The sequence below is a fragment of the Saimiri boliviensis genome, chromosome 16 (genome assembly GCF_048565385.1).
Source record: "Saimiri boliviensis isolate mSaiBol1 chromosome 16, mSaiBol1.pri, whole genome shotgun sequence".
NCBI classification, from domain to species: domain Eukaryota; kingdom Metazoa; phylum Chordata; class Mammalia; order Primates; family Cebidae; genus Saimiri; species Saimiri boliviensis.
In genome coordinates this window covers 691145-716825 of record NC_133464.1, presented here as the reverse complement: position 1 = coordinate 716825, position 25681 = coordinate 691145, and the positions used below count along the sequence as shown (strand labels likewise).

General features: G+C 58.7%; 1 protein-coding gene across 1 annotated transcript; it reads left to right on the top strand.

Annotated features, from left to right (window-relative positions):
- Nucleotides 1-4134: 4134 nt before the first annotated feature.
- GRK1 (G protein-coupled receptor kinase 1) lies at nucleotides 4135-24102 on the top strand. The gene is made up of 7 exons (XM_074387392.1): nucleotides 4135-4833; nucleotides 6278-6405; nucleotides 8304-8461; nucleotides 9260-9343; nucleotides 16848-16972; nucleotides 18489-18690; nucleotides 20235-24102. The coding sequence occupies exons 1-7, from the start codon at nucleotides 4135-4137 to the stop codon at nucleotides 20528-20530; spliced, it is 1692 nt and encodes a 563-aa protein (XP_074243493.1). The 3' UTR covers nucleotides 20531-24102.
- Nucleotides 24103-25681: the final 1579 nt, after the last annotated feature.

Genomic DNA, 25681 nt, shown 5'->3' with positions numbered 1-25681 from the left:
CCTGCCGGGAGGGCTCAAATAAAAGACCGCGGCGGCGCTAAACCCTGGGGAGGATCCTGAGCCGGGAGCTGCTCGCCATCGCTGATGGGAACGTAAGATGGCTCGGCCACTCCAGAAAATGGCTTGCGAGTTCCTTCAAAACTGAAGGTGCAATTACTGTGACCCAGCATTTACCCCAGAGAACCAGAAACGTGTGTTCACACAGAGGCCTCCGCTAATGTTTACAGCAGCTTTGTTCATGACAGCTAAAAACGGGAAAAGACCCAGACGTCCTTCAACCGGTGAACGGAAACAGACTGTGGCACCTTCTCCATGGGGCACAACTCGGAGGTGAGGAGGGCGTGGCTGACACACCCAGGTGAGGGGTAGGTATTCCCGTGGACAACTGGGAGTGGCTGACACACCCATGTGTGGGGTATTCCCGTGGACAACTGGGAGTGGCTGACACACCCAGGTGTGGGGTATTCCCGTGGACAACTGGGAGTGGCTGACACACCCAGGTGTGGGGTATTCCCGTGGACAACTGGGAGTGGCTGACACACCCAGGTGTGGGGTATTCCCGTGGACAACTGGGAGTGGCTGACACACCCAGGTGTGGGGTATTCCCGTGGACAACTGGGAGTGGCTGACACACCCAGGTGTGGGGTATTCCCGTGGACAACTGGGAGTGGCTGACACACCCAGGTGTGGGGTATTCCCGTGGACAACTGGGAGTGGCTGACACACCCAGGTGTGGGGTATTCTCGTGGATGACTGGGAGTGGCTGACACACCCAGGTGTGGGGTATTCCCGTGGACTGGGAGTGACTGACACACCCAGGTGTGGGGTATTCCCGTGGACGACTGGGAGTGGCTGACACACCCAGGTGTGGGGTATTCTCGTGGATGACTGGGAGTGGCTGACACACCCAGGTGTGGGGTATTCCCGTGGACTGGGAGTGACTGACACACCCAGGTGTGGGGTATTCTCGTGGACGACTGGGAGTGGCTGACACACCCAGGTGTGGGGTATTCTCGTGGATGACTGGGAGTGGCTGACACACCCAGGTGTGGGGTATTCCCGTGGACTGGGAGTGGCTGACACACCCAGGTGTGGGGTATTCCCGTGGACGACTGGGAGTGGCTGACACACCCAGGTGTGGGGTATTCTCGTGGATGACTGGGAGTGGCTGACACACCCAGGTGTGGGGTATTCCCGTGGACTGGGAGTGACTGACACACCCAGGTGTGGGGTATTCTCGTGGACGACTGGGAGTGGCTGACACACCCAGGTGTGGGGTATTCTCGTGGATGACTGGGAGTGGCTGACACACCCAGGTGTGGGGTATTCCCGTGGACTGGGAGTGACTGACACACCCAGGTGTGGGGTATTCCCGTGGACTGGGAGTGGCTGACACACCCAGGTGAGGGGTATTCCCGTGGACGACTGTGCTGAGTGACAGATGCAGACCCTAAAGGCCACATCCTGTCTGACTCCATTCATACGGCGTTCTTGGAGAAGTCGTGGTTGCTGGGTGTTGAGAAGGACGGGCTGGAGGAACATGGGTACGATCTGTGAGGGGCCCAGGAGGGTCTCGTGGGTGGAGGCGGCCTTCCTCCGGACTGTATGGATGTCAGTATCCTCACTTGGCACGATGCCATCACTATGGGAAACGGAGTTAAGGGAACGCAGGACCTCTCTGGATTGATTTTTAACCCTGCATGTAAATCTACAATGATCACAAAACAGTTTAATTAGAAAGGGATTTCCAGAGCCAAACGAATTTGGGAAACTGTGTACTTGTCTTTTGAGAGCCACGTTCACTCTGAAATCGCTGAGTAAGCCCTGTGACAGGCATATGTAACATATTTTTAACTTTGCTTGTTTAATGTATTTAACCTGGTTTAAGCAAACGCTTCTCAACATGACCGCATGTGGAACAGCCCAGTCTGATGGGAAATTGTCCTCCCCAGACCCTGCATCTCCGCAGCATCCGCACCACCTGCGGACTTGTTACAGATGCACGATCTTGGCCTGCTGAAGCAGAGTCTTTATTCTAGCAAGGTCCCCGGGCGATTTGTGTCCGTAGCTGTTTGAGGCATGACCCAGGACAGGCAGGGAGACATCAGTGGAGGCGACTTCACTTCACAAAGCTCTGCAGTTGCCCTGATGGGTGAGCAGGCAGGAAGGAGTTAAAGTGATCGGCCCAAGGTCACCAAGGTCACCGCTGTGAAGGGCAGGGCTGGGCCCCTGCGGGGCTCCTGGGATATCACTCACCTCAAATATTTACTCATGATCCACCTGCCGAAGCTCTCTGGAGGCCGTAGGGCCCTCGGCTCAGTCCGCAGGCCCTCGCTTCAGCCTCCTTGGTTGCTGCAGAGGACCCTGCACCCAGGTGCAGCCCCGGTGCCCTCCCACAGGTGCCTTTTCTCCCGCGTGGAACAGGGTGGGCTGGCGGTCTCAACTTCTGCTCGCTCCAGCATTCTTCCTTTCTGGGATCCTTTGCGTTTTCTCTGTGTGAGCTGGACTCAACACTCTGCCCACGTCCTCCTCATTCTTCTCCAAACCTTTATTGAGTACCCACTGTGTGCTGGAATAAGACAGGCAAGTCCATGCCCTCACAAAGCTGACACTCCTATTGGTGTGACCATCTGCAGGTGTGTCCCAGCTGTGCCCCAAGTGTCTCAGGTATAGCCTACGTGTTTCCCAGGTGTGTCCCAGGTGTGCCCCAGCTGTCTCAGGTGTGTCCTAGCTGTCCCCCAGGTGTCCCCAGGTGTGCCCCAGGTGTGTCCCAGCTGTCCCCCAGGTGTGTCCCAGGTGTTCCCTGGTGTGCCTCAGGTGTGTCTCAGCTGTCCCCATGTGCCCCAGATGTACCCCAGGTGTGTCCCAGGTGAGCCCCAGGTGTGTTCCAGCTGTCCCCCAGATGTGCCCCAGGTGTGTCCTAGGTGGGTTCCAAGTGTGCCCCAGCTGCATTTTAGGTGTTTCAGGCATGGCCCAGGTGTGCTCCAGCTGTCTCAGGTGTGCCCCAGGTATTCCCCAGCTGTGTTCCAGGTGTGTCTCAGGTGTGTCCCAGCTGTCCCCAGCTGTGCCCCAGATGTGCCCCAGTGTGCCCCAGCAGTCTCAGCTATCTCAGGTGTGCCCAGGTATGTCCCAGGTATGCCCCAGCTGTCCCAGGTGTGTCCTAGGTGGGTCCCAAGTGTGCCCCAGCTGCATTTTAGGTATTTCAGGTGTTCCCAGGTGTACTCCAGGTGTGTCCCAGGTGTGCTCCAGCTGTCTCAGGTGTGCCCAGGTGTTTCCCCAGCTGTGTCCCAGGTGTGTCTCGGTGGCTTCCACATGCGCCCCTCTGAGTGGAGCCTTGGTTTGGTGTAGTTCTGGGGATCTGCTCCCGGGTCCTGGTGTCACCTGCAACTGTCTCTTGGCAATACTGCCTTGCCTGCAAACGCCAGGTGAGCAGAAGAAAAACGATGGGAGTTGACCTTCCATAAGCGCCGGTGTCCCCCTACAGAAAGCTGTTCACCCCAGGAGGCTGTTCACTGTGGGGCTGTTTCCCCTCTGAATTCCTATTATCAGATGCTTTTCTTCTCACTTGCTATTATCTTAAAAATAAAAATGAAATATGGCAGGGAAAACAGCCTTCATAAATTAAGGTTTCTTCTGGCACCACCCTCTCCCGTCCAGCCCACATCCCATGAGGAAACAGCCCGAGCCCAGCTGCTGAGGCCGGGAGTGGCTGGGCAGCTCAGAACGCAGCTTTGAGTGCCTCTTCAGCCCAGGGTCCCAGAAGCCTGGGGGTTGTTTGTTCTCAGGGGAAAAGCCAGGCGGCCCCTCGGAGGAAGGGGCTGGGCAGAATGTCTAATCCGATTCCAAGCGGCTCAGGGGATTGTCTTTTTCTAGCACCTTCTTGCCACTCCTAAGCGTCCTCGGTGACCCCAGCTGGGATTTAGCCTGGTGCTGTGTCAGCTCCAGGCTCCCAGGGGCTCCCCAGTGGTCCCCAGGCACCGTCGGCACGGCCAGGGAGTCTCCCTCGTCCAGCGAGGGCAGGGACGGGCCACGGGCCAAGGGCAGCAGCCAGGCCTGCTCTGGCTGTGAGTGCCGCCGGCTCGGCCCCGGCCAATGGGCCCGCACACCTGAGGCGGGCAGGAAGCCAGCTCCGGGATGGATTTCGGGTCCCTGGAGACCGTGGTGGCCAACTCTGCGTTCATCGCCGCCCGAGGCAGCGTTGACGGGAGCAGCTCCCAGTCCTCTCGGGACAAGAAGTACCTGGCCAAGCTCAAGCTGCCCCCGCTGTCCAAGTGTGAGTCCCTCCGCGCCAGCCTCAGCCTGGAGTTCGAGAGCGTGTGCTTGGAGCAGCCCATCGGCAAGAAGCTCTTCCAGCAGTTCCTGCAGTCGGGGGAGAAGCACCTGCCGGCCGTGGAGCTCTGGAAGGACATCGAGGACTACGACACAGTGGACGATGACCTCCGGCCGCAGAAGGCCAAGACCATAGTGGCCCAGTACCTGGACCCCCAGGCCAAGCTCTTCTGCAGCTTCCTGGATGAGGGGTCGGTGACCAAGTGTAAGGAAGGGTCCGTGGAGAGCCAAGACAGGCTCTTCCAGCCTCTGCTGCAGGCCACCCTGGCACACCTGAGCCAGGCCCCCTTCCAGGAGTACCTGGACAGCCTGCACTTCCTGAGGTTCCTGCAGTGGAAGTGGCTGGAAGCCCAGCCCATGGGGGAGGACTGGTTCCTGGACTTCAGGGTCCTGGGGAAAGGGGGCTTCGGGGAGGTGTCGGCCTGCCAGATGAAGGCGACCGGCAAGCTGTATGCCTGCAAGAAGCTCAACAAGAAGCGGCTGAAGAAGAGGAAGGGCTACCAGGTGAGCCACACGACCCAGCTGGCAGGGGTGGGGCGCGGGGTGGAGAGGGCCCCCAGGTCGCCCCCGGGATCCCTGAGACCGTGCGGTCACGGGCGGTGGAGAGCGGCCTCCACGTTTTTGGGGGGGGATGTGTCACGTTCGGTCGTCAGTTTTTCACCAGCCACAGAAGAGCCTCCAGTATGGGGGAAAGAGGGCCTTGCAGGGGTGGCTGCGGAGGGCGGGGTCCCCGGATTCTCTGCCCTGACTGCGGAAGACTTTCCAGCCCTGGCTCCCGTCAGAGCAGACGACGCGGGAGGAACGGAGGCAGGCCGGAGGCGGCCTCGCTCTGATGACTCGTTTATGTGAGGCCGGGTGCAGCGACTGCTTCCCGAGTGCGGCTGTTCTCGGGGTGGGTGTGAGTGACAGGATGGCGGTGGTGCTGTTTCATCCGCTCTGCCCCGCTGGCGTCAGACTGTGCATCTGGGCCGGGATCAGCAGAAGCTGCTTACAGGTCTTAAGGGCGAGGTGCAGCGGCCATGCCGGGTGTGGACGTGATCTCCCGAGCCGGCCCCCTGCGCCTCGGCTCCACGCGGCTCCCGGCCTCTCCCCCACCGCGCAGCCGTGTTGAGGGCACAGGGAGCTCTCGGGGTGAAGCAGCAGCCGCTGTGCACCTGGCTCTGCAGGGCCACAGCCTTGAGTGAAGGTGAAATGCCAGGTGCTCGTGGCGCTGGGCGGAGGTGTTCTCACCGTGGAACTCGGGGAGCAGCTGTGCCGTGTGCTCGTAGCAGTGATTCTAACACGAGCTTTCCTGACGTCTGATCCCACACCATGCCATTCACATCTACCTGCCAGTTTAACCCAACAATCAGTCCCTTCTCCTGACTCCGGTCACCTGATTGAACTTCATACTGAGATCAACTGAACACCTCCCGTGAAGTGCAGGCAGAGGGGCCTCCTCCTCCAGCAGCAATTCCTTCTCCAAAGAGGGATGTGCTGTCCTGATCCACAGACTTACACATTGTTCAGTGGAGCATCGGGAGGTCTTAAAGACAAAATAAAGCAGAGTCGTGAGGAGGTTTGGGAGGTGCTGGTCCGTGAGCCCAGTCCACGGGGCCAGGACGGGAGGGGGCTGTGGCTGTAGGACTGCTGGGCAGGCCAGGCTGCTGGTGTCCTCACGTGTGTTGCTCAGCTTTGGGCTTGAGCCTCGCCTTGCCGGAGGCTGGCCCGGAAGGCCAGAAGCCCCTGTATGTGAAGGAACTCACATGTCTGATTTTCTGAAATAGGGGTGCGGGCATGTTTTGAAGTCCTTTGCAATTGCTTTGTGAAACCAGCGTTTAAAGTGTGTTTGCAACTCTGTTTAATGGCTGTGGGTGCAGTGGGCATGGCCGTGTGCACACAGTCTCTGCGAGGCCTCTGGCCCCTTTCCTGTTCAAAGCCAGCGCTGAGGCAACATCTCGCTTTTCAGGGTGCTATGGTGGAGAAGAAGATTCTGATGAAGGTACACAACAGGTTCATCGTGTCTCTGGCCTACGCGTTCGAAACCAAAGCCGACCTCTGTCTGGTGATGACCATCATGAACGGAGGCGACCTCAGGTAAGGGCCGCTCAGGAGGGTGCCAGGGGACCCCGCTTTCCCACTGTGTCAGGGTTTCCAGGGCCCGATGGGGCTGCTTCCCATGTGCAGAGCCGTGGTGGCCAAGCCCTGCCCTCGAGGGAAAGCCTTGCCCCCGTCACAGTTCCCCTTCTCACTGCCTGCGGGCGCTGGTCCCTGAAACAATGCACCTCGGACCCACGTCAGTGCAGGAGCCTGGGAGGCGCCCAACCTGGCAGTCAGGGTACATCCTGTGTGCACCCTGGTGTGATGTGGGGGGCACGTGGTGCCCTGGGGGACAAGTGATGTGGTGGGGTGGGCCTCTGCAGGGCTGGGGGCCTTGTACCCAGAGGGTAAATGAAGATGGACTTCACCAGCGCCCACTCCTGGGGCTGACGCGGAGCTGGAGACAAGTCCCGCTGGGGGCCGTGGCTTTGCTGTGCCCTGGCAGAGAGGAGGGGCCACTGCCTCCACAAAGTCCGGCCCCAAATCTGCCTCTGGGGCAGGCCCCAGGCCCGGGTGGGAGATGGGATCTCAGGATGGCCGTGGGACAGAGACCTGCCTGGTAGCTGGGCCCTTAGCCACTGCTCGCTCTGTTTGCTGGTCTGTACAATGGGGAGAGATAATACCTACTTTCAAAGATTGTTGGAAGATTCAGACCACACGTGTGAAACACCCGGAGTGTCCGGCACCTGCAAGGAGGGGGCAGGGCCGTGGCTGTGGTTGGCAGCACCGTGCCCATTCTCACCTGCTTTTAATTTCCAAGGAAACTCCCCCAGGTGAGGCTGGCAGCCCCGTTTCTCAGATGAGGAATGTGAGTCCAGACTAAGTCACCACACAAGGTGCCTAGAGAGAGGAGGGGAGGGGAGAGGGTGCTGGGAAGGGGAGTCACAGGGGTGCCCAGGCGGAGGGGAGGGGATGCTGGGACGTGCAGACACAGGGGTGCCCAGGCGGAGGGAGGGGATGCTGGGAACGGGAGTCACAGGGGTGTCCAGGCGGAGGGAGGGGATGCTGGGAACGGGAGTCACAGGGGTGCCCAGGCGGAGGGAGGGGATGCTGGGAACAGGAGTCACAGGGGTGCCCAGGCGGAGGGGAGGGGATGCTGGGAAGTGCAGACACAGGGGTGCCCAGGCGGAGGGAGGGGATGCTGGGAACAGGAGTCACAGGGGTGTCCAGGCGGAGGGGAGGGGATGCTGGGAAGTGCAGACACAGGGGTGCCCAGGCGGAGGGGAGGGGATGCTGGGAACGGGAGTCACAGGGGTGTCCAGGCGGAGGGAGGGGATGCTGGGAACAGGAGTCACAGGGGTGTCCAGGCGGAGGGGAGGGGATGCTGGGACGTGCAGACACAGGGGTGCCCAGGCGGAGGGGAGGGGATGCTGGGAACGGGAGTCACAGGGGTGTCCAGGCGGAGGGGAGGGGATGCTGGGACGTGCAGACACAGGGGTGCCCAGGCGGAGGGGAGGGGATGCTGGGAAGTGCAGACACAGGGGTGCCCAGGGTTTTGCTTCTCTGCGGAACCTGGCAGTGGAAAACATAAAAATGATGTATTATGGGTCAAGGAAAATTCTTGCTACAAATCCTTCACACGTCTGTCTGAGGAGCTCGGGCCTGTGGAGCTGCGTCCCGCCTCGGCCCAGCCCCTTCCTGAGACGGCTTGGGCTGTTTCCCAGCACCTGGGTCCAGGGCCGGGGCCGGGGACAGGAGACGCACAGGGACGGCCCTTTGTCCCCGTTAGCAGTTGTGGTTCAGGGTCCCTGAGGTGCGAACGCCGCCCCCGGGGCCAGGCCTCACAACGACCAGAGTGCTGGCTGAGACATGGTTCTGAGGCCCCCGCTCTGTCTTTCCACGGCGTCACAACCCACTAAACCCAGGGCGCATGGCGCCCGCCCGTCTGCCCCCAGGTACCACGTCTACAACGTGAACGAGGAAAACCCTGGCTTCCCTGAGCCCCGCGCCGTCTTCTACACGGCACAGATCGTCTGCGGCCTGGAGCACCTGCATCAGCGGAGGATCGTGTACCGCGACCTCAAGCCCGAGAACGTCCTGCTGGACAACGACGGTAGGCACCGCTGCCGCGGCCGGGGGACGGGCTCCGAGGAAGGGCGGGCGCGGCTTCCCCGAGGGCTCTGCGTGAACCTCACGAGGGCAGCGGCTGCATGGACAGTGGGGACGTCAGGGACACCGAGTCACAGGAGTGAGCACAGGGGCCTGCGTTGCAGAACCTGCCGGAAACGGTGTCCGTTAGGCCCTGTCCCCACCGTGCCACCCTGTGCCTTCTGCTGGGATGAGCGTCACGCAGGGACGTGTCTCAGAAATAAACACGAGGGTTTAGGCTCCCGACACCGGCAGATCAGACAAGTGCCAGATGCACGCGAGGGGCCCTGAGAGAGCGTGGGGAGCGGGGGGCGACGAGAGGAGCTCAGTGGGCGACATCTGTACCCAGCTGCCCAGCTGCAGCATGGCCGTCCCCTTCCCTACACCCTGCGCCCGCTGCCGTCAGCCAGGGAGCTGCTGTCGTGGGCGCGACGTGTGCTGTGTATGTGTAGGTGGTTTGTGGGGCGTGTCTGTGGTGTGTGGTGTGTGTGTCTGTGGTGTGATCTGTGTGGTGTGTGGTGTGTGGTGTGTCTGTGGTGTCTGTGGTTTGTGTGTGGTGTGATCTGTGTGGTGTATGGTGTGTGATGTGTGTGGTGTGTGGTTTGTGTGTGGTGTGGTCTGTGTGATGTGTGTGTGGTCTGTGTGTGGTATAATCTGTGTGGTGTGTCGTGTGTGCATGCGTGTGTTTGTGCAAGGGTGGCTCTGGGGCTGCTGGCACCTGTCCTGTGCAGCCAGGGATGACTCCGCTGTGTCTGCCTCTCAGGCAATGTCCGGATCTCTGACCTTGGGCTGGCTGTGGAGCTGCTGGAGGGGCAGAGCAAGACCAAGGGCTACGCAGGGACCCCAGGTAAGGGTCTGAGCTCCGCTGGGGAGGCTCAGCGCATGCATGCCCATGTACGCGTGTGCCGGTGTACCCCGTGTGCGCATGTGAGTTTGTGCATGTAAGTGTGTCTGTGTGCACGTGGCCTCTGTGTGCGCCTGTGCCTGAGGGTGTCTGTATGCTTGTGTCTGTGTGGTTGTGCATTATGTGTATGGGAGCGTTGTGAACCCCGAAAATCAGGGACAGGTCTCAGTTAATTTGGGAAGTTTATTTTGCCAAGGTTGAGGACGCACGCCTGTGTGCTAAGGGTGCTCAGAGCGCGGTTTGGTTTTGTACATTCTATGGAGACAGGAGACGTCAATCAGCAAACGTAAGATGACCATTGGCTCCGTCTGGCAAGGAAGCACAACTGGAGGCGAAGGTGGGACGACTCAAAACAGGGAGGGGCTTCCAGGTCACAGGAAGATAGGAGACCAGCGTTTGCATTCTTCTGAGTTTCTGATCAGCCTCTCCAAAGGCGGCAATCGGAAAAGCACTTATCTCAGTGAGCAGAGCCTGAATGAGTAGAATGGGAGGCAGGTCTGCCATAAGCAGTTCCCCACTGGACTTTTCCCTTTAGTGATTTCGGGCCCCAAGATATTTTCCATTTACAGTGTGAATGTGTGCTGTGTGTGCATTCCTGTATCTCTGTGCACACATGTGTATCTGTGTGCATGTGTCTGTGTGCCTGTGTGCATGTCTGTGTCTCAGTGCACGTGTGTCTGTGTACATGTTTGTGTGCCTGTGTGCCTGTGTGTGAATGGCTGGGTCTGTGCACACGTGTGTCTGTGTCCTATGTGCATGTGTGTGTGTCTGTGTGCCTGTGTATGCATGCTTGCATCTGTGCGCACGTGTCTGTGTGCATGTGTTCCTGTGTGCATGTGTGTTTGTGTGCCTGTGTGCATGTGTGTGTCTGTATGTCTGTGTGCCTATGTGCATGTGTGTGTCTATGTGCCTGTGTATGCATGCCTGCGTCTCTGTGCACACACGTGACTGTGTGCCTGTGTGCCTGTGTGTGAATGGCTGGGTCTGTGCACACGTGTGTCTGTGTCCTATGTGCATGTGTGTGTGTCTGTGTGCCTGTGTATGCATGCTTGCATCTGTGCGCACGTGTCTGTGTGCATGTGTTCCTGTGTGCATGTGTGTTTGTGTGCCTGTGTGCATGTGTGTGTCTGTATGTCTGTGTGCCTATGTGCATGTGTGTGTCTATGTGCCTGTGTATGCATGCCTGCGTCTCTGTGCACACACGTGACTGTGTGCCTGTGTGTGCCTGTGTGCATGTGTGTCTGTGTGTCTGTGTGCCTGTGTGCATGTGTGTCTGTGTGCCTATGTGCATGTGTGTGTCTGTGTGTCTGTGTCCCTGTGCGCCTGTGTGTGCATGCCTGGGTCTCTTTGCACATGTGTGTCCATGTGCCTGTGTGTGAGTGCACATGCACGGCGCATCCTGCTGCCTCCCCCATCCCATCTCACTCATCTCCTCTCACCTCCCCCCAGGCAGGGAGGTTCGCAGCAGCTGCAGAGGTGAGGAGACCCCACAGCCAAGCAGAGTGGGGTCTGTGTCCCGGGCCCAGCACCTGCTGGCATGTGACCTGTGTGCTTTACTTAATCTCTGGGGCTCCTGCTAGCACTGGGCACACAGCCTTCTGAGCAGACCTCACACGCCACGTGCCCAGTGCCCGCTACAGACACCGCACCCTGAATCTCAGGGTCTGCTCTCTCCTCCGCAGTCTTGAGGGTCTGCGTGTTGGGGCTCACTTCCGCTGGGATTTCCAGAAAGGGTCCCTTCCCCATGATTGCTTTGGCTTTGGGGAGGCGGTCCTGTCACCTGACGGGGTTTGCGTGCAGTGGTGATGTGGTCTTCCCATGCTGGTGCTTAGGCACTGGGCGTGTCTGTGCCGTGGCCACAGCAGGGACATCCTCGCGGCAGCTGGACTCAGGGGAAGGTGCATCTCTTCCCTGAAGGGATGAGGGCTAAGGACTGTTTTCCCAAAGTTCCGAGGAAAGGCAGTGCCGCACCCACACCCGGCACAGCTGTGTGGCAGTCTGGATGTGGGGTTCAGTAGCCACTGAGTGCACGTGTGTGTCTGTGTGTGCTAATGTGCCTGTGTGTGCCTGTGTGTGTGTGCTAGTGGGTGTGCCTGTGTGTCTGTGCTAGTGTGCCTGTGTGTGCGTGCCTGTGTGTCTGTGTGTGCTAGTGTGCCTGTGTGTCTGTGTGCTAGTGTGTGCCTGTGTGTCTGTGTGTACCTGTGTGTCTGTGTGTGCTATAGCCACTGAGTGCACGTGTGTGTGTGTGCTAATGTGCCTGTGTGTGCCTCTGTGTGTGTGTGCTAGTGTGTGCCTGTGTGTCTGTGCTAGTGTGCCTGTGTGTGCGTGCCTGTGTGTCTGTGTGTGCTAGTGTGCCTGTGTGTCTGTGTGTGCCTGTGTGTCTGTGTGTGCTAGTGTGCCTGTGTGTGCTAGTGTGCCTGTGTGTCTGTGCTAGTGTGTGCCTGCGTGTGTCTATGTGTGCCTGTGTGTCTGTGTGCCTGTGTGTGCTAGTGTGCCTGTGTGTGTGTGCCTGTGTGTGCCAGTGCATGCTAGTGTGCCTGTGTGTGCCTGTGTGCCTGTGTGTGCCAGTGTGCCTGTGTGTGCTAGTGTACCTGTGTGTGCCTGTGTGCCTGTGTGTGCCAGTATGCCTGTGTGTGCTAGTGTACCTGTGTGTGCCTGTGTAGGCTAGTGTGCCTGTGTGCCTGTGTGTGCCAGTGTGCCTGTGTGTGCCTGTGTAGGCTAGTGTGCCTGTGTGCCTGTGTGTGCCAGTGTGCCTGTGTGTGCTAGTGTGCCTGTGTGTGCCTGTGTAGGCTAGTGTGCCTGTGTGCCTGTGTGTGCCAGTGTGCCTGAGTGTGCTAGTGTGCCTGTGTGTGCTAGTGTGCCTGTGTGTGTGCCTGTGTGTGCCTGTGTGTGCTAGTGTGCCTGTGTGCCTGTGTGTACCTGTGTACCTGTGTATACCTGTGTACCTGTGTGCCTGTTTGTATTAGGGCTCTGTGCAAGCCACCCAGTGGTGGAAGATCTGAGAACTTTCTGGAAGGCAGCTCATCCTGGGGATCCCATGGCTCAAGGAAGACTTGGGTGGCACCTGCTTTTTGTGAGACGATCCAAGCCTCTCTCTGGGTGGGCGCTGTGCCCCTGGGGTCTTTGGGACCCTTGCCAAGCCAGGGCTTGAGCGTGTGGGTGGAAGCCCCCTCACACATTTTGGGGAGATCCAGGTGGACCCTGAGGTCAGGACTTGAAGGGTTAACCTCACGGAGGCAAAGGTCCCAGGTTTGGGTGTGAGTGTGAGGGCCCAGCTGACCACCAGGGGGCTCCGCGCCTTCACTCGTGCAGGTTCCTCGGAGCGCTGGGCGCACAAAGGACCTCCCAGCACGTCTCCGTCCCCCAGTGCAGCCCGGCCGGGCTCAGGGCTCAGGGCTCAGGCCGTGCCGGCAGGTCACTGCACAGGCCTGTCTCCAGCCGGGGCAGGAAGTGCTGAGGGGCAGGAGAATTTGTGAACAGGCAGACGGAGCTGGCTCCCTCATGCTTGCAGTAATATTTATTGGCTGGTGTGGCTGCAGGTCCCTCGGGAGACCTGGGGCACCAGCAGATGCCCACGGCCGCATGGTGGGGTTCGGGCCAGGAGGGCTGGGGGCTGCTGGCCCAGGAGCTGAGGGAGCCCTGTGGTCTGGTGGGCCCTGCTCCTGCACTTTGGAGCTGGGAAGGCTCTGGGTTGTCTGGAGTTTGTGATCGTGTGAGCGGCTCGGGGTTGTCTGGAGTTTGTGATCGTGTGAGCGGCTCTGGGTTGTCTGGAGGTTGTGATCGTGGGAGCGGCTCTGGGTTGTCTGGAGTTTGTGATCGTGTGAGCGGCTCTGGGTTGTCTGGAGTTTGTGATCGTGTGAGCGGCTCTGGGTTGTCTGGAGTTTGTGATCGTGTGAGCGGCTCTGGGTTGTCTGGAGGCCGTGATCGTGATCGTGTGAGCGGCTCTGGGTTGTCTGGAGGTTGTGATCGTGGGAGCGGCTCTGGGTTGTCTGGAGGTTGTGATCGTGTGAGCGGCTCTGGGTTGTCTGGAGGCCGTGATCGTGATCGTGGGAGCGGCTCTGGGTTGTCTGGAGGCCGTGATCGTGTGAGCGGCTCTGGGTTGTCTGGAGGTTGTGATCGTGGGAGCGGCTCTGGGTTGTCTGGAGGTTGTGATCGTGTGAGCGGCTCTGGGTTGTCTGGAGGCCGTGATCGTGATCGTGGGAGCGGCTCTGGGTTGTCTGGAGGCCGTGATCGTGTGAGCGGCTCTGGGTTGTCTGGAGGTTGTGATCGTGGGAGCGGCTCTGGGTTGTCTGGAGGCCGTGATCGTGTGAGCAGTTCCTCCCTGGAGACTGCGCAGAATTCCAATGTCCCCGACTAGCTGGGCATAGTCAGGGCCTGCAGCTCTGTGGAAGATGGTTCCTGCGACATTTCTGGGGAAAAAGGATTCTGTGGCCACATCAGCCTGGCCCTGGGGCAGAGTGAGGGAGCAGGAAGGACCTTGACTCAGAGGTGTCAAAGCTGACCAGCCCCAGGAGCCCCCACGCCCCAGCCTGCAGGCCCCTGCCGGGTTTCTGGACGCCAATCATGGGCTGTCGGAATGGCCTGCCCACCATTGTGTGCCTGGTTGGCCTCCCTTGGGTGGCAGCTGGGGAACTGACATGGCTCACGCATGCCCCCTGTGCCACACAGAGCTGGCTCAGGTGGGCGGCAGGCAGGCGCCTGAACTTCTCCTGGAGTCTGACTCACCAGAGCAGACATCTGCCAAGGACCCTGTCTGGTAAGCATGTAGCTGCGTCTGGAGGGAGGACCCAGAGCTCGTGGCTGTGGCCACTGGAGGCAAGAGGGCAGAGTGCTCAGGGAGGCGGCCCATGGCCTGTGAGCTGTGGGCTGTGGGTTGTGGGCTGTGGGCAGTGAGCTGTGGCCTGTGGGTTGTGGCCTGGGTTGTGGGCTGTGGAGTGTGGACTGTGGCCTGGGCTTTGAGCTGTGGACTGTGGACTGAGCTCTGGGCTGTGGCCTTGGACAAGTTGCTGCACTCTCCGTCCGTGGGCTGGGCTTGAGTACCCATGGCGAGCTTGTGGCGTATAGTGAGCTGCCATGCCCAGCACTCAGGGCAGGCTGGAACAAGTGCTGTGCTCATCACCATGGCGGCATCGTGGCAGGGCCCGGAGGGTCTGCAGCCATCGCTCAGAGATGCCCCAGCTCAGGGGAGCAGGCCCGGGGCTGGGCCCAGGAAGCCCCTGAGCTGAGGCAGGCAGGATCTGTGGTTTCTGCTCTGGAGGGGAAGCTTGCTTACAAGGAGAGGGAAACCTCTGCATGTGGCTATGGTCTTGAACTTCATCCCTATGAAGAAGGAGGAATGCCCTGGGGGTAGTGAAAGGGTCAGGGAGGCCGCAGCCTGGCTGGCAGGGTCTGCAGGGAGCCACAAGAAGTGGACAAGCCTCAGGCAGAGGTGGGGAGGAGAGGAGAGGACCCCGTGGCAGCCTGAGCACTGCGGGGTCCTGGAGGCTGCAGCCCACACTGGATTCTGTCTCCTCTGTGAGGAGCAGCCGGGAAGGGCTCGAGAGGTGCCTGGCTGCCGCAGAGTCAGGCCGCGGGGAGGGAGGTGCCTTTTAGGGTGCAGAGGACTCACGGTGAGACTGTGGGACTGGGGAGAGAACTCGGCTTCGGCAAACTAGACACGTGTGAGCCTGACCTGGCTTCCAGGCACGAACCTAGAGCAGGGATGTTTGTGGGTGTGGGAAGTCCTGACCCCCAGGGAACTGCCTCGATGTTAATAAGACCCCAACAGACGCGTGAGCAAGGCTGTGCTCCTTCGCTCCCTGATCAGCTGGTGGAGCCAGAGCACAGGGCGGGGAGTGGAAAGTGTGTTTTGAATTGAGTAAGGTGTTGGGAACTCAGATACTCTGCGAACAAAGTTGGTGGCTGAACACACATGAGATTTGCTTTCCCTCCTGAAGTCCTGGGATGGGGCAGTGAAGGGATCTCGCCAAAGTGCAAACCCACGTGCTCCAAGGAGAGCATGAGCAGCAGTGTCATGGCCGCCGGAAGACCCAGGAGGGAGGGGAGCCAGCGGCTGACACAGGAAGCAGAAGGCTAAGCTGCTGCCAGAGCCCTCAGTGGCTCGGAACTGTCAGTGCCTGGCATCCTGGTGTCTGTGCAAAGGTCGCCTTGGTAGATGAATGACTGGGTGAGAGCAGCTGCACCCAGAGCCGTCCCTCCATCCTGAGTTGGTCTCCATGGCTGCACCCAGAGCCGTCCCTCCGTCCCGAGATGGTCCCCGCAGCCGCGCCCAGAGCCGTCCCTCCGTCCCGAGATGGTCCCCGCAGCCGCGCCCAGAGCCGTCCCTCCGTCCCAACAGTCTCTTCAGCTAAGAGCCTTCCTGGCAGCAGACTAGGGCCACCTCTCTGGAGAGGACACACCCAGAGCTCTTCCGGGACACTGGACAACTGGGGAACAGGCCGGCAGCTCAGGAAGGGGAGAAACCAGTGGCTGAGGCTCCTCAGGTCTCTCCTCCAACTTGGGTCTGAGAACATGGAGGACCTGCCTCTCCATAATCTGACCAGCCGAAGAGGAAAATTCAAAAGATAATGATGTTGGATTCTCCTGAGTAAAGGAGTCCAGGAAGGCTGCCTCCGCATGGCCACAGCCCACAAGCCTCACCCTGTGCACCTCACCCGGAGTGGGCCTGAAGCATTTTTGGTTGTTACAGCCTGGGGTGGGTGCTGCTATCACCCAGTGGGCAGAACCTGGGGTGCTGCTTGGCACTTGGTAACGCGTAGGGCAGCCCAGCAACAGGACTTTCTGGCCCCAAATGTGGAGAGTGCTGGGGCCCTGGGGCACATCTCCTGGGAGCATCAGTTCTGAGATGGCTGGGACAAGCACCTGCCAGGGACGCGGCCGCCTCTGAACCCACAGTGTCCTTGCAGTGGCCGGGGCAAGTGTCCGCTGGGGACGTGGCCACCTCTGAACCCACAGTGTCCCTGCAGTGGCCAGGGCGAGTGTCCGCTGGGGACGCGGCCGCCTCTGAACCCACAGTGTCCCTGCAGTGGCCGGGGCAAGTGTCCGCTGGGGATGTGGCCACCTCTGAACCCACAGTGTCCCTGCAGTGGCCGGGGCGAGTGTCCGCTGGGGATGTGGCCACCTCTGAACCCACAGTGTCCCTGCAGTGGCCAGGGCGAGTGTCCGCTGGGGACGTGGCCACCTCTGAACCCACAGTGTCCCTGCAGTGGCCAGGGCGAGTGTTCACTGGGGACATGGTCGCCTCTGAACCTGCACTGTCCCTGCAATGGCTGGGGCAAGTGTCCACTGGGGACGTGGCCGTCTCTGAACCCACAATGTCCCTGCAGTGGCCGGGGCAAGTGCCGCTGGGGACGTGGCTGCCTCTGAACCCGCACTGTCGCTGCAGTGGCCGGGGCGTGTCCACTGGGGATGTGGCCACCTCTGAACCCGCAATGTCCCTTGCTGGCAGGTTTCATGGCCCCTGAGCTCCTGCGGGGTGAGGAGTATGACTTCTCCGTGGACTACTTTGCCCTGGGGGTCACCTTGTATGAGATGATTGCGGCCAGAGGACCCTTCCGAGCCCGTGGAGAGAAGGTAGGAGGCAGCCTGCAGGTGTCTCTGCAGCCCTGGCTCTCGCTGGGGTTGGGGCAGTGATGGGGTCTATTACTGGGGTTGGCCTGGGAGTTGTTCTGCGGGGCCTGGGAGGGGGCACAGACTCAGGTCCTGGGGTCTCGCTCCTGGGCGATGCTGTTCTGGTCTTGATGGGTGACACCCCCAAGGCCTGCAGGGGGAGGGGCTGTGGGACTCCGAGTCACCCTGTGCCCCAGAGCACGCCACCACTCAGCCTCTGAGGGCCCTGCTGGGGTTGGTCCCTCCTGGCAGGCCAGAGGAGGGAGGGTGACTTATCCCAGCATGGCCCTGGACCCTGGGGAGTAGGGCAAACCTTCGTGGGGTGGGGCCTGATTCTCTAGACACTGCCGAGGCCGGGGCTCTTGTGAACACGGGGTAGGTCTCATCCCTCGCTGTTGCAGAAGAACTGGCTCCCCTTCTCCTCAGATGCCAAGAGCCCGCTGCCCACTGTGGGGCCAGCTGCTCTGAATGTCCGGGAGTGTGGACACTTAGGGGGCTGCCAGGTCTCCCCTGAGCGCCTCCCGGGGTGCCCCCGGCTCCCAGGCCACCAGAACCGCAAACAGAGATAACATGGGGAGGTGCCAGTCCCCTATTCAGGATGAGTGGAGCAAAGCTGGCTTTTTCCCTGTGAGGGGAACTCAGAGCTCAGGGCTGGGGCTGCCTCTCGTTTGACCTAGGGAGTGGCCACGCAGAGCCAGGAGGTGCCATCTCAGAGTCCCGTTGGGCTGCCTTGAGGTGCGGCCCTTCCCTGCCCACCTCCACACCACCTGGGCCCTGCCCACCCTTCTCCCTCCTGACCTCCTTGGACGTGTGGCCCATTTCGGAGCAGAGTGGTTTCGGGACGCTAGCATGCCAGTGGTCACTCTGTGTCTGTGGGGCGTGGGCTGCCAGGGCAAGAGGACACGTGTGGGAGGGGCATCGATGGCCTGACCCAGGGCCTTGGGGGCTGAGCAGCGCCTTTCATACCGTGCCTGGCGGTGGGGCCTCTGTGGTGTGGAAGGGAGACCTCAGCCAAGCTCCTGAAGACGACAGAGCCACTGCGGCCTTCTGTCCACCAGGGCGGAGTGAACGCGGAGGCGGCTGCTGGGCTGGGCCCGTGCTGGCCTTCGGTTTCCTGTTGCTGCTGCTTCCCTCGGTGGGTGTGGCTATGCCGGGGGTGGGTCAGCCAGAGTTCCCAAAATGCATGGCACTCACCTGTGGCTCCTGGGAGCTTCGCCTTTAGGGTTCCATTCTTGAGACTGGAGCCTCCAGCGCTGCTGTGCTGGGGAAAGACACGAGGCATCCTGGGTCCCCCACCCGTGGGGGAGGAGCTGTGGGGAGGGGCGTGGGGCCTCCCAAGTCCCCCACCCGTGTGGGAGGCGCTGTGGGGAGGGGCGTGGGGCCTCCCGGGTCCCCCATCCACGTGGGAGGTGCTGTGGTCTGGTCTGACTGCCCCAGAGTGGAGGGTCCGGCAGGCCTGAGGTGGCGCGTGTCCCTGCAGGTGGAGAACAAGGAGCTGAAGCAGCGGATCCTTGAGGAACCTGTGAAGTACCCCGACAAGTTCAGCCAGGCCAGCAAGGACTTCTGCGAGGCGCTGCTAGAGAAGGACCCCGAGAAGCGCCTGGGGTTCCAGGACGAGACCTGCGACAGGCTCCGCGCCCACCCCCTCTTCAAGGACATTAACTGGAGGCAGCTGGAGGCCGGTACTGCTGGGCGCCTCGGCCCCGGGGAGGGCAGGGGTCTGTGCTGCGTGGCCCTCGGGGGTCTGCCCAGTCCAGCCTGCGAGAGTCGGCAGGGAGGAGTGCCTGAGACCCCCGAGGCTTTCCCTCCACCCCCTGCAAGGCCCCCAGTCCTCCACTCATCCTCCTAGCCCCAGGACCAGCCGATGGAGCTGGCATCAGGCTGGAGGGCTCTGGGTGCCATGGGAGGCAGGAAACACACTGGCTGCACTGCAGCCTCAAGACCCAAACCTTCTGCCACGTGCCCGGTGCTGCAGGGAGCCTGAGATCACATGGAGGCTGGCGGCTCAGACTGCGGCCCAGGAGACAGTCACTCACCCACCAGCACATGCCGGGGAGACAAGATACTATGTGTGTGTGTGCATGTGTGCGTGCAGGTGCGTGCATGTGTGTGCACGTGTGCATGTATGTGTGGGTGTGCATTATGTGCATGCATGTGTGTGCGCATGCATGAGTGCGTGTATGTGTGTGCATGCATGCATGTGCACATGCATGTGTGCATGTGTGTGCATACACACGTGTGCCTGTGTTCGTGCACTAGTGTTTCTGAGACACAGCCGTGCCCTCTAGGACCCTGTGATCAGGTGGAAGGGGTAGGCCACGTGCACAGTGTGACTGACTCAGGCGAGGATAGAGCCACGGTGAGCAGGGAGCAGGAGATGCTCTGAAAGAGAAGTTGCTTCCGTACAACAGGGCTGCAGCGGTGATTGCCAGACGGTGCCCTAGGCAGGCCCCTCGAGGCAAGGATGGCTGTGGCCAGGGAACCCAAGGGGGCGCCAAGGGTTGCAGGGCAAGGTGGGGCCAGGCCTGCTCCATAAGGAAGTCTGAGCCACAGAAGGGTTTTTAGCCCAGGGTGCTGAGGCTGAGGAGGAGCTGAGAGGAGGAAGCACGTGGCAGCGGCGCGGTGTTCACTGGTGCCGGCAGACGGCGCTGAGCTGCTGCAGGGGCCGGCCGGGTCGGGGTCAGTGCACTGAGAGGAGGGGACCACCCGCCCGCTGGGGCTGTCTGTGACCCACTGTGTCTGACCATCGGGGTCCGGGGTATGTCAGGGAGGGACACTGGTTTGGGAGGGAGCCGCCAAGTTCACGGGAGCGTATGCTCGAGTGCCTGGTGTCTGGGGTCTTCAGAGTGGGCAGGGGAAGCCCCGGTGGGGACAGGGTCCCGGGGAAGGGGTGCTGGGGAGGTGCTGGGAGACCGCTTTGTGACGAGGCTTTACGGGAGGCTCCCGAGGAGGCAGACGCGGGTGCTGGCTCCTTTCACAAGAAGCCTCCAAAGTGGGCCCTGGGACCTGGGGCTTCTTCCAGCCACTCGTGCCCCAACCGCGTGGTCTCAGGGGAGCCAGGGCCTTCCAGGCACACTGGGCTTTCTCTGTCAGCTGCCAAGACACTTCCCCAAGGAAGAGCAGCCCCAGGCCTCTGAGCACCTCGGAGCTGCAGGGGGAGGCTTTTTGGCTGAACAGCGCTTCCTTCCCCGCGCGAGGTGCCTTTCATCTTTTTTGTCTCCCACAGGGATGCTGATACCCCCTTTCATACCAGACCCCAAAACCGTCTACGCAAAGGATATTCAGGATGTGGGTGCCTTTTCCACTGTCAAAGGTGTGGCCTTTGACAAAACAGACACAGAATTCTTTCAGGAATTCGCCACTGGCAACTGCCCCATCCCCTGGCAGGAGGAGATGATTGAGACGGGCATCTTCGGCGAGCTGAATGTGTGGCGCTCGGACGGCCAGATGCCCGACGACATGAAGGGCATCTCCAGGGACTCCAGCTCCTCGTCCAAGTCAGGGATGTGTCTGGTTTCCTAGGCGATGCTCCAGAGCCCACACGGAGGAAAAGGACCCACAGGGCTCGGTGGGGGCCGCCTGCCTCCGTGGTGCCAGCCTGGGGTCTGCCAGCGAGGGGACATGCAGCTCCCTCCACCGAGGTCGCCATCATGCCATCTCCTTGTGGCCCAAGGAGGAGAAAGCCTGAATCAGCTTGCCAAGCCACCAGACGCCCTCCCTGGTGCTGTGAGCCCCGGACTGAATAGTCCACCCATTCCGCTCCATTTGACGAAGAAGACCTAAGATGCTCTCCGAAGGAAATAAGCCAAAAATCTGCAAACTCTCAGGGAGCCTCCAGCACCGGTGAACGCACGACCATGCGGTCAGGACGGAGACTTGGCTTGGGCCTCCCAAGACCTTCGCCATCAGCTTCCCAGAGGGAGCCATGTTCCTCAGCGGGATGTGCGCTGTGGCCGGGTCAGGGGTTGGTGACCCCTGGCTGCAGCCCTGAGCCCCGCTGGGGAGGGGCAGGCCTCGGCCTCCACCAGGTCTCTCTGTGCAGACTCCTGCCCCCCAGGGTGAGGAGTGCAACTTCCCACAGATCCCAGGTCAGCCGCACCCCAGGGTGAGGAGGACATCTTCCCGCAGATGCCAGCAGAGCTCCAAGCGGGCTGGTTTTGTGGAGACTTCCATGTGTCCCGTGGAGGCGCGTCATGCGCCTGGAGACTGTCCTTGGGAAGCAGACCCGGACTGCAGAATAAACCTCCTGGCCTCTGAGCGTCTGCTATGTCTGAGACCTGGGGCATTCGGGAGGAGCGGTGGCGTGTCCGGTGGTTCTTCACTGAAATCTGCCCATCCGGGTGCACCTGAGCAGGCCCGGGGAGGCCCGTGGGAAGCTGTCTGCCAGGTGGATTTCCATGCCCGCTCTTTCCCCTTCCTGTTTTGTTTTCTTTTTTTTATTTTGAGATGGAGTCTTGCTCTGTCACCCAGGCTGGAGGGCAGTGATGTGATATCAGCTCACTGCAACCTCGGCCTTCTAGATTCAAGCGATTATCCTGCCTCAGCCTCCCGAGTAGCTGGGATTACAGGTACTCACAACCACGCCCAGCTAATTTTTGTATTTTTAGTAGAGACAGGGTTTCACCATGTTGGCCAGGCTGGTCTTGAACTCCTGACCTGAGGTGATCCATCCGCCTCAGCCTCCCAAAGTGTTAGAATTACAGGCGTGAGCCACAACGCCCGGTCCTTCTGTTTCGTTTTCTAGAAGGTTACACATCGATTAGGTAACGGCTGTAAATCTCACTTCACTACATTCTGGAACATGAAGGACTCCGTTTCTGATTCTTTAAACCTGTTTAACCTGCCTTGCATTCCTACAACCCTGGATGGGTGAGCAATCTCGTCCGGCATTACTGGGATCGGAAGACTTGGAGGGGCTGTGAGCGGTCACAGCAGTGTAGGGGAGCCTGACCCCAGTGCCCCAGAGGAGCCCCGCGGCCATCCCAGATCCCCAGCAAGACCCTCTGCCTGTCTTAGGGCTGGTTGCCAGATAACGATGCAGGACATCCTGACAAACTTGAATTTCAGATAAATGAGGAATCATTTTTTAGTGTAAGTCTATCCCATGCAGTATTTGGGACATACTTATCCTAGAAAATAGTCATCATTTTTCTGAAATTTGGATTTAATGGGATGTTCCAGTTTTCTGTTTGTTAACTCTGGCCAGCCTATTCAGCTGATATATTTACCTGTAACATCAGCAGTGGTTCCACTGCACGGGCAGTGGAAAAACTTCTAAAGCTTCGTGTTCCATGGAGAAAATACATCACAAATGCTGAGTGAATGATCCTGCAGAGACATGGGGGGGGGCGCCCAGTTCCAGAGCTAGGAAACTGCCGGCCCTGCCCCGGGCCCCCACCTGATGCTCCCCACCCAGGCAGCTGCACGCCTGCCCTGTGAGCAGCACCAGCCTCCTACGGGGCTTAGTGTGTGGGGCCCCGTGACTTTCACAGTTCCACACGCAACGAGCTTCAGTACCTCCTTCCTGTGGGGCTGCAGTGTCTGATGGTGGCAGTGCACTTGTCTTATGCCCACCTGCCTGCAGGGCAGCCATGCTCTCCGTGGCCAGCCTCAGCCTCTGTGCACACACACACCGATGCACACACACAGTGATGCACACGTGCACATGTATACACAGCAATGCACACACACTGATGCACACATGCACACTGATGCACACACAGTAATGCATATGTGCACACAGTGATGCACACATGCACTGATGCACACACGTGCACACATACAGCAATGCACACACATGCCAATGTGCATATGTGCACACGTGCACACACACCCATGCACACAGCGATGCACACATATACACATGTGCACACACACTGATGAACACGTGCACACATACAGCAATGCACACACACACTGATGCACACATGTGCACACGTACACACAGACCAATGCACACACATGCCAATGTGCATATGTGCACACGTGCACACACCCATGCACACACAGCGATGCACACATATACACACGTGCACACACACTGATGCACACACATGCATACATACAGCGATGCACACACACACCAATGCACACACGTGCACATGTACACACAGAGCAGTGCACGCACATGCCAATGCACACATGTGCATAGACACCAATGCACAGACATGCACACATACACACACCTATGCACACACAGTGATGCACACGTGCACACACACACTGATGCACACAGACACGCATGCAGCATGCCTTCATTTTCATCTCCACGTGGCTGGCAGATGTAAGCACTGTTGGCCAGGGCTGAGTCCCAGGTGTCTGCACTGGCTCACATGTCCTCCTTGTTACAGTAAGCACCTGGCAGCTTCACCTGCTGCTCACGCTGACTCAGGGCTGTCCCATGGGAACTGCCTGCTTTCTATCTGCTTCTGGTTGCCTCCACTGGAGGAGAAACGGCTGGACCTGCATGCACCTCTCGTGTCCCATGTGCGCTGTGGTGGTGCTGGGCACTCAGTCCACACCTGCCTGATTTGGGGGCAAATATTTCCTCAAACGCTTTGTCCTCAAATGACCCGACATTTGTCATAAATCAGATTTATAACATTTTCCATTCTTTCCCACAAAGCTGTTCATCCATGTGCAAGGCCTTGTACAAATCGTTGGATAAAGAGGGCCTTGTATAAGACAAGGAAGTGTCAGAGTTCGTGAGAAACCCTAGTGTGAGGCGCATGGAGGCCTCTGAAGAACTGGGGCCGTTATGTGGATATTTTGCAGCCCTGTGTTCATATTCATCTTGATGATGTTCTTGTAATTACAAAAAACCATAAAATTTTCTGATGGGCCTTGGAATGCATCCCAAGCCCACAAAGCTGCTGCCTGGATACAATCTTCTGTCTTGTAAGTAAATTAAGAGAAGAAAAGAGAAACAATTCCATCTACATGTCTGTTTGTTCACCCACACATTTCACCATTTCCAGTGTCTTTTATTTCTTCCTGTGGATTCCAGTTACCCTCTGTGGGGCCAGGGCAAGCTGAGCAAGAGGGCCCCAGTCCCAGGTCCTGAGAACACCAGCCCTCTGCCTTCTGAGCCCCCGTGTTAGCACCCTCCATGTCCCTCCCTGGGCACCTGCTCCTTTCATTCCAGCTGCAGGATTTCCAGCCTGGGGGATTTCCCTTTAGTGTTTCTTGTATAATATTCTTGTCTACTGGAAATAGATTCTCTCAGTTGTTGTCTATTTTGGAATTTCTTCATTTGCTTTCATTTCCGAAGGATAGTTCAGCTGGGTACTGGTTCCTTACTTAACAGCTCTGAGACACTGTGGCACTGAACCTGTGGTTCCCCTGCCTCCAGTGCCCTTCATTTCCGAAGGATAGTTTAGCTGGGTGTTGTATGCTTACTTGACAGCTCTGAGAGATCTCAGCACTGAACTCGTGGTTCCCCGCCTATGATGCTGTTTGTTTCTGAGGGGAATTTGGTCATCAGTCATGCTGCCACTCCTCAGCTGAATGAATGGGTTTCTCTTGCTATTTTCAAGATTTTTTTTCTCCATCTTCAGCCTTCACAGTTTGATGCAATGTGCCTAGGTGTGGATCTACTTTATCCTACTTGGGATTACAATATCTGCTGATAATGGAAGCCGATCATAATTATAATTTTCATTGAGGCTATTTTTTTTTCCCACTTCAAAAATCTTTTATTTTTAAAAGCAGCCAAAAAAAAAAAAACCATGTCCATAGTCTAGAAACAATCATATACATTAAAATAAATCATTCTTTGAAATAGAATATTAACATTCTCCACTTAGTTGACATTTTTCTCTAATGACTATACTGCTATACTGGCATTTTTTTATAGTGTGCTATTTTAAAGCTTTGTTTTTGCCGACATTGTAAATTTAACCTGCATAAGCTAATTAATGACCTCAATTTAATCTTCCTTTCCTTCCACATTTTAACTACCCATCCAGTTTTCAGAGTTAATTCCTAGGCTTTAAGACCTCTTAGAATTTACAAAACATTTTTCTTGGCAGCACTGGGATTATTTACCTATTTATTCTAATCATCTGCTTTCTCTGGTAACACTTCTATATCACATTCATGCAGTTTATGCTTTTGGAATTTGAGGAAAAAGCTTCAGAATTACAAAAGAATGTGATTTTATGAGGCTATTTCAAAACCGTGATGAATTGTCACTTACAGAGGCTGAGCTGTCACGGCAGTAGCTGAGATGTGATTCAGGGGCACCTCTGCTAAATGTCAGGTAAACATGAGGTTAGAGACTTGGGGCTGCAGCGGCCCCCAGCGCCCTGGTTTCTCACCACCCTGACTTTGCACTTCGGGGCAGCCGGACGCTCTGAGCAGAAGCCCCTCGGATTGGATGGGGTAGCGAGGCCTGGGGAAGCTGTGACGCCAGCCCACAGTCTCTCCAGAACCAGTCGACAGGGTGGCTGGGGAGAGGGGGTTCTTCAGACGAAAGCAATCTGGAGAAAAGCAGGGGCAGACTCTTGCCGCGGCCCCTCCCGGGAGGGCCAGGGCTTCCCAGGAGAGGCCATGGGGCTCAGTGTGGATGCTGCTACGGGGCCAGCTGGCACCTGGGGGGCCGTGCCTGAGACATCCTTGTGGGACATTTGGGGCCAGGTCTGATCATCGGACATGGGCTGCAGGTCAGCACTT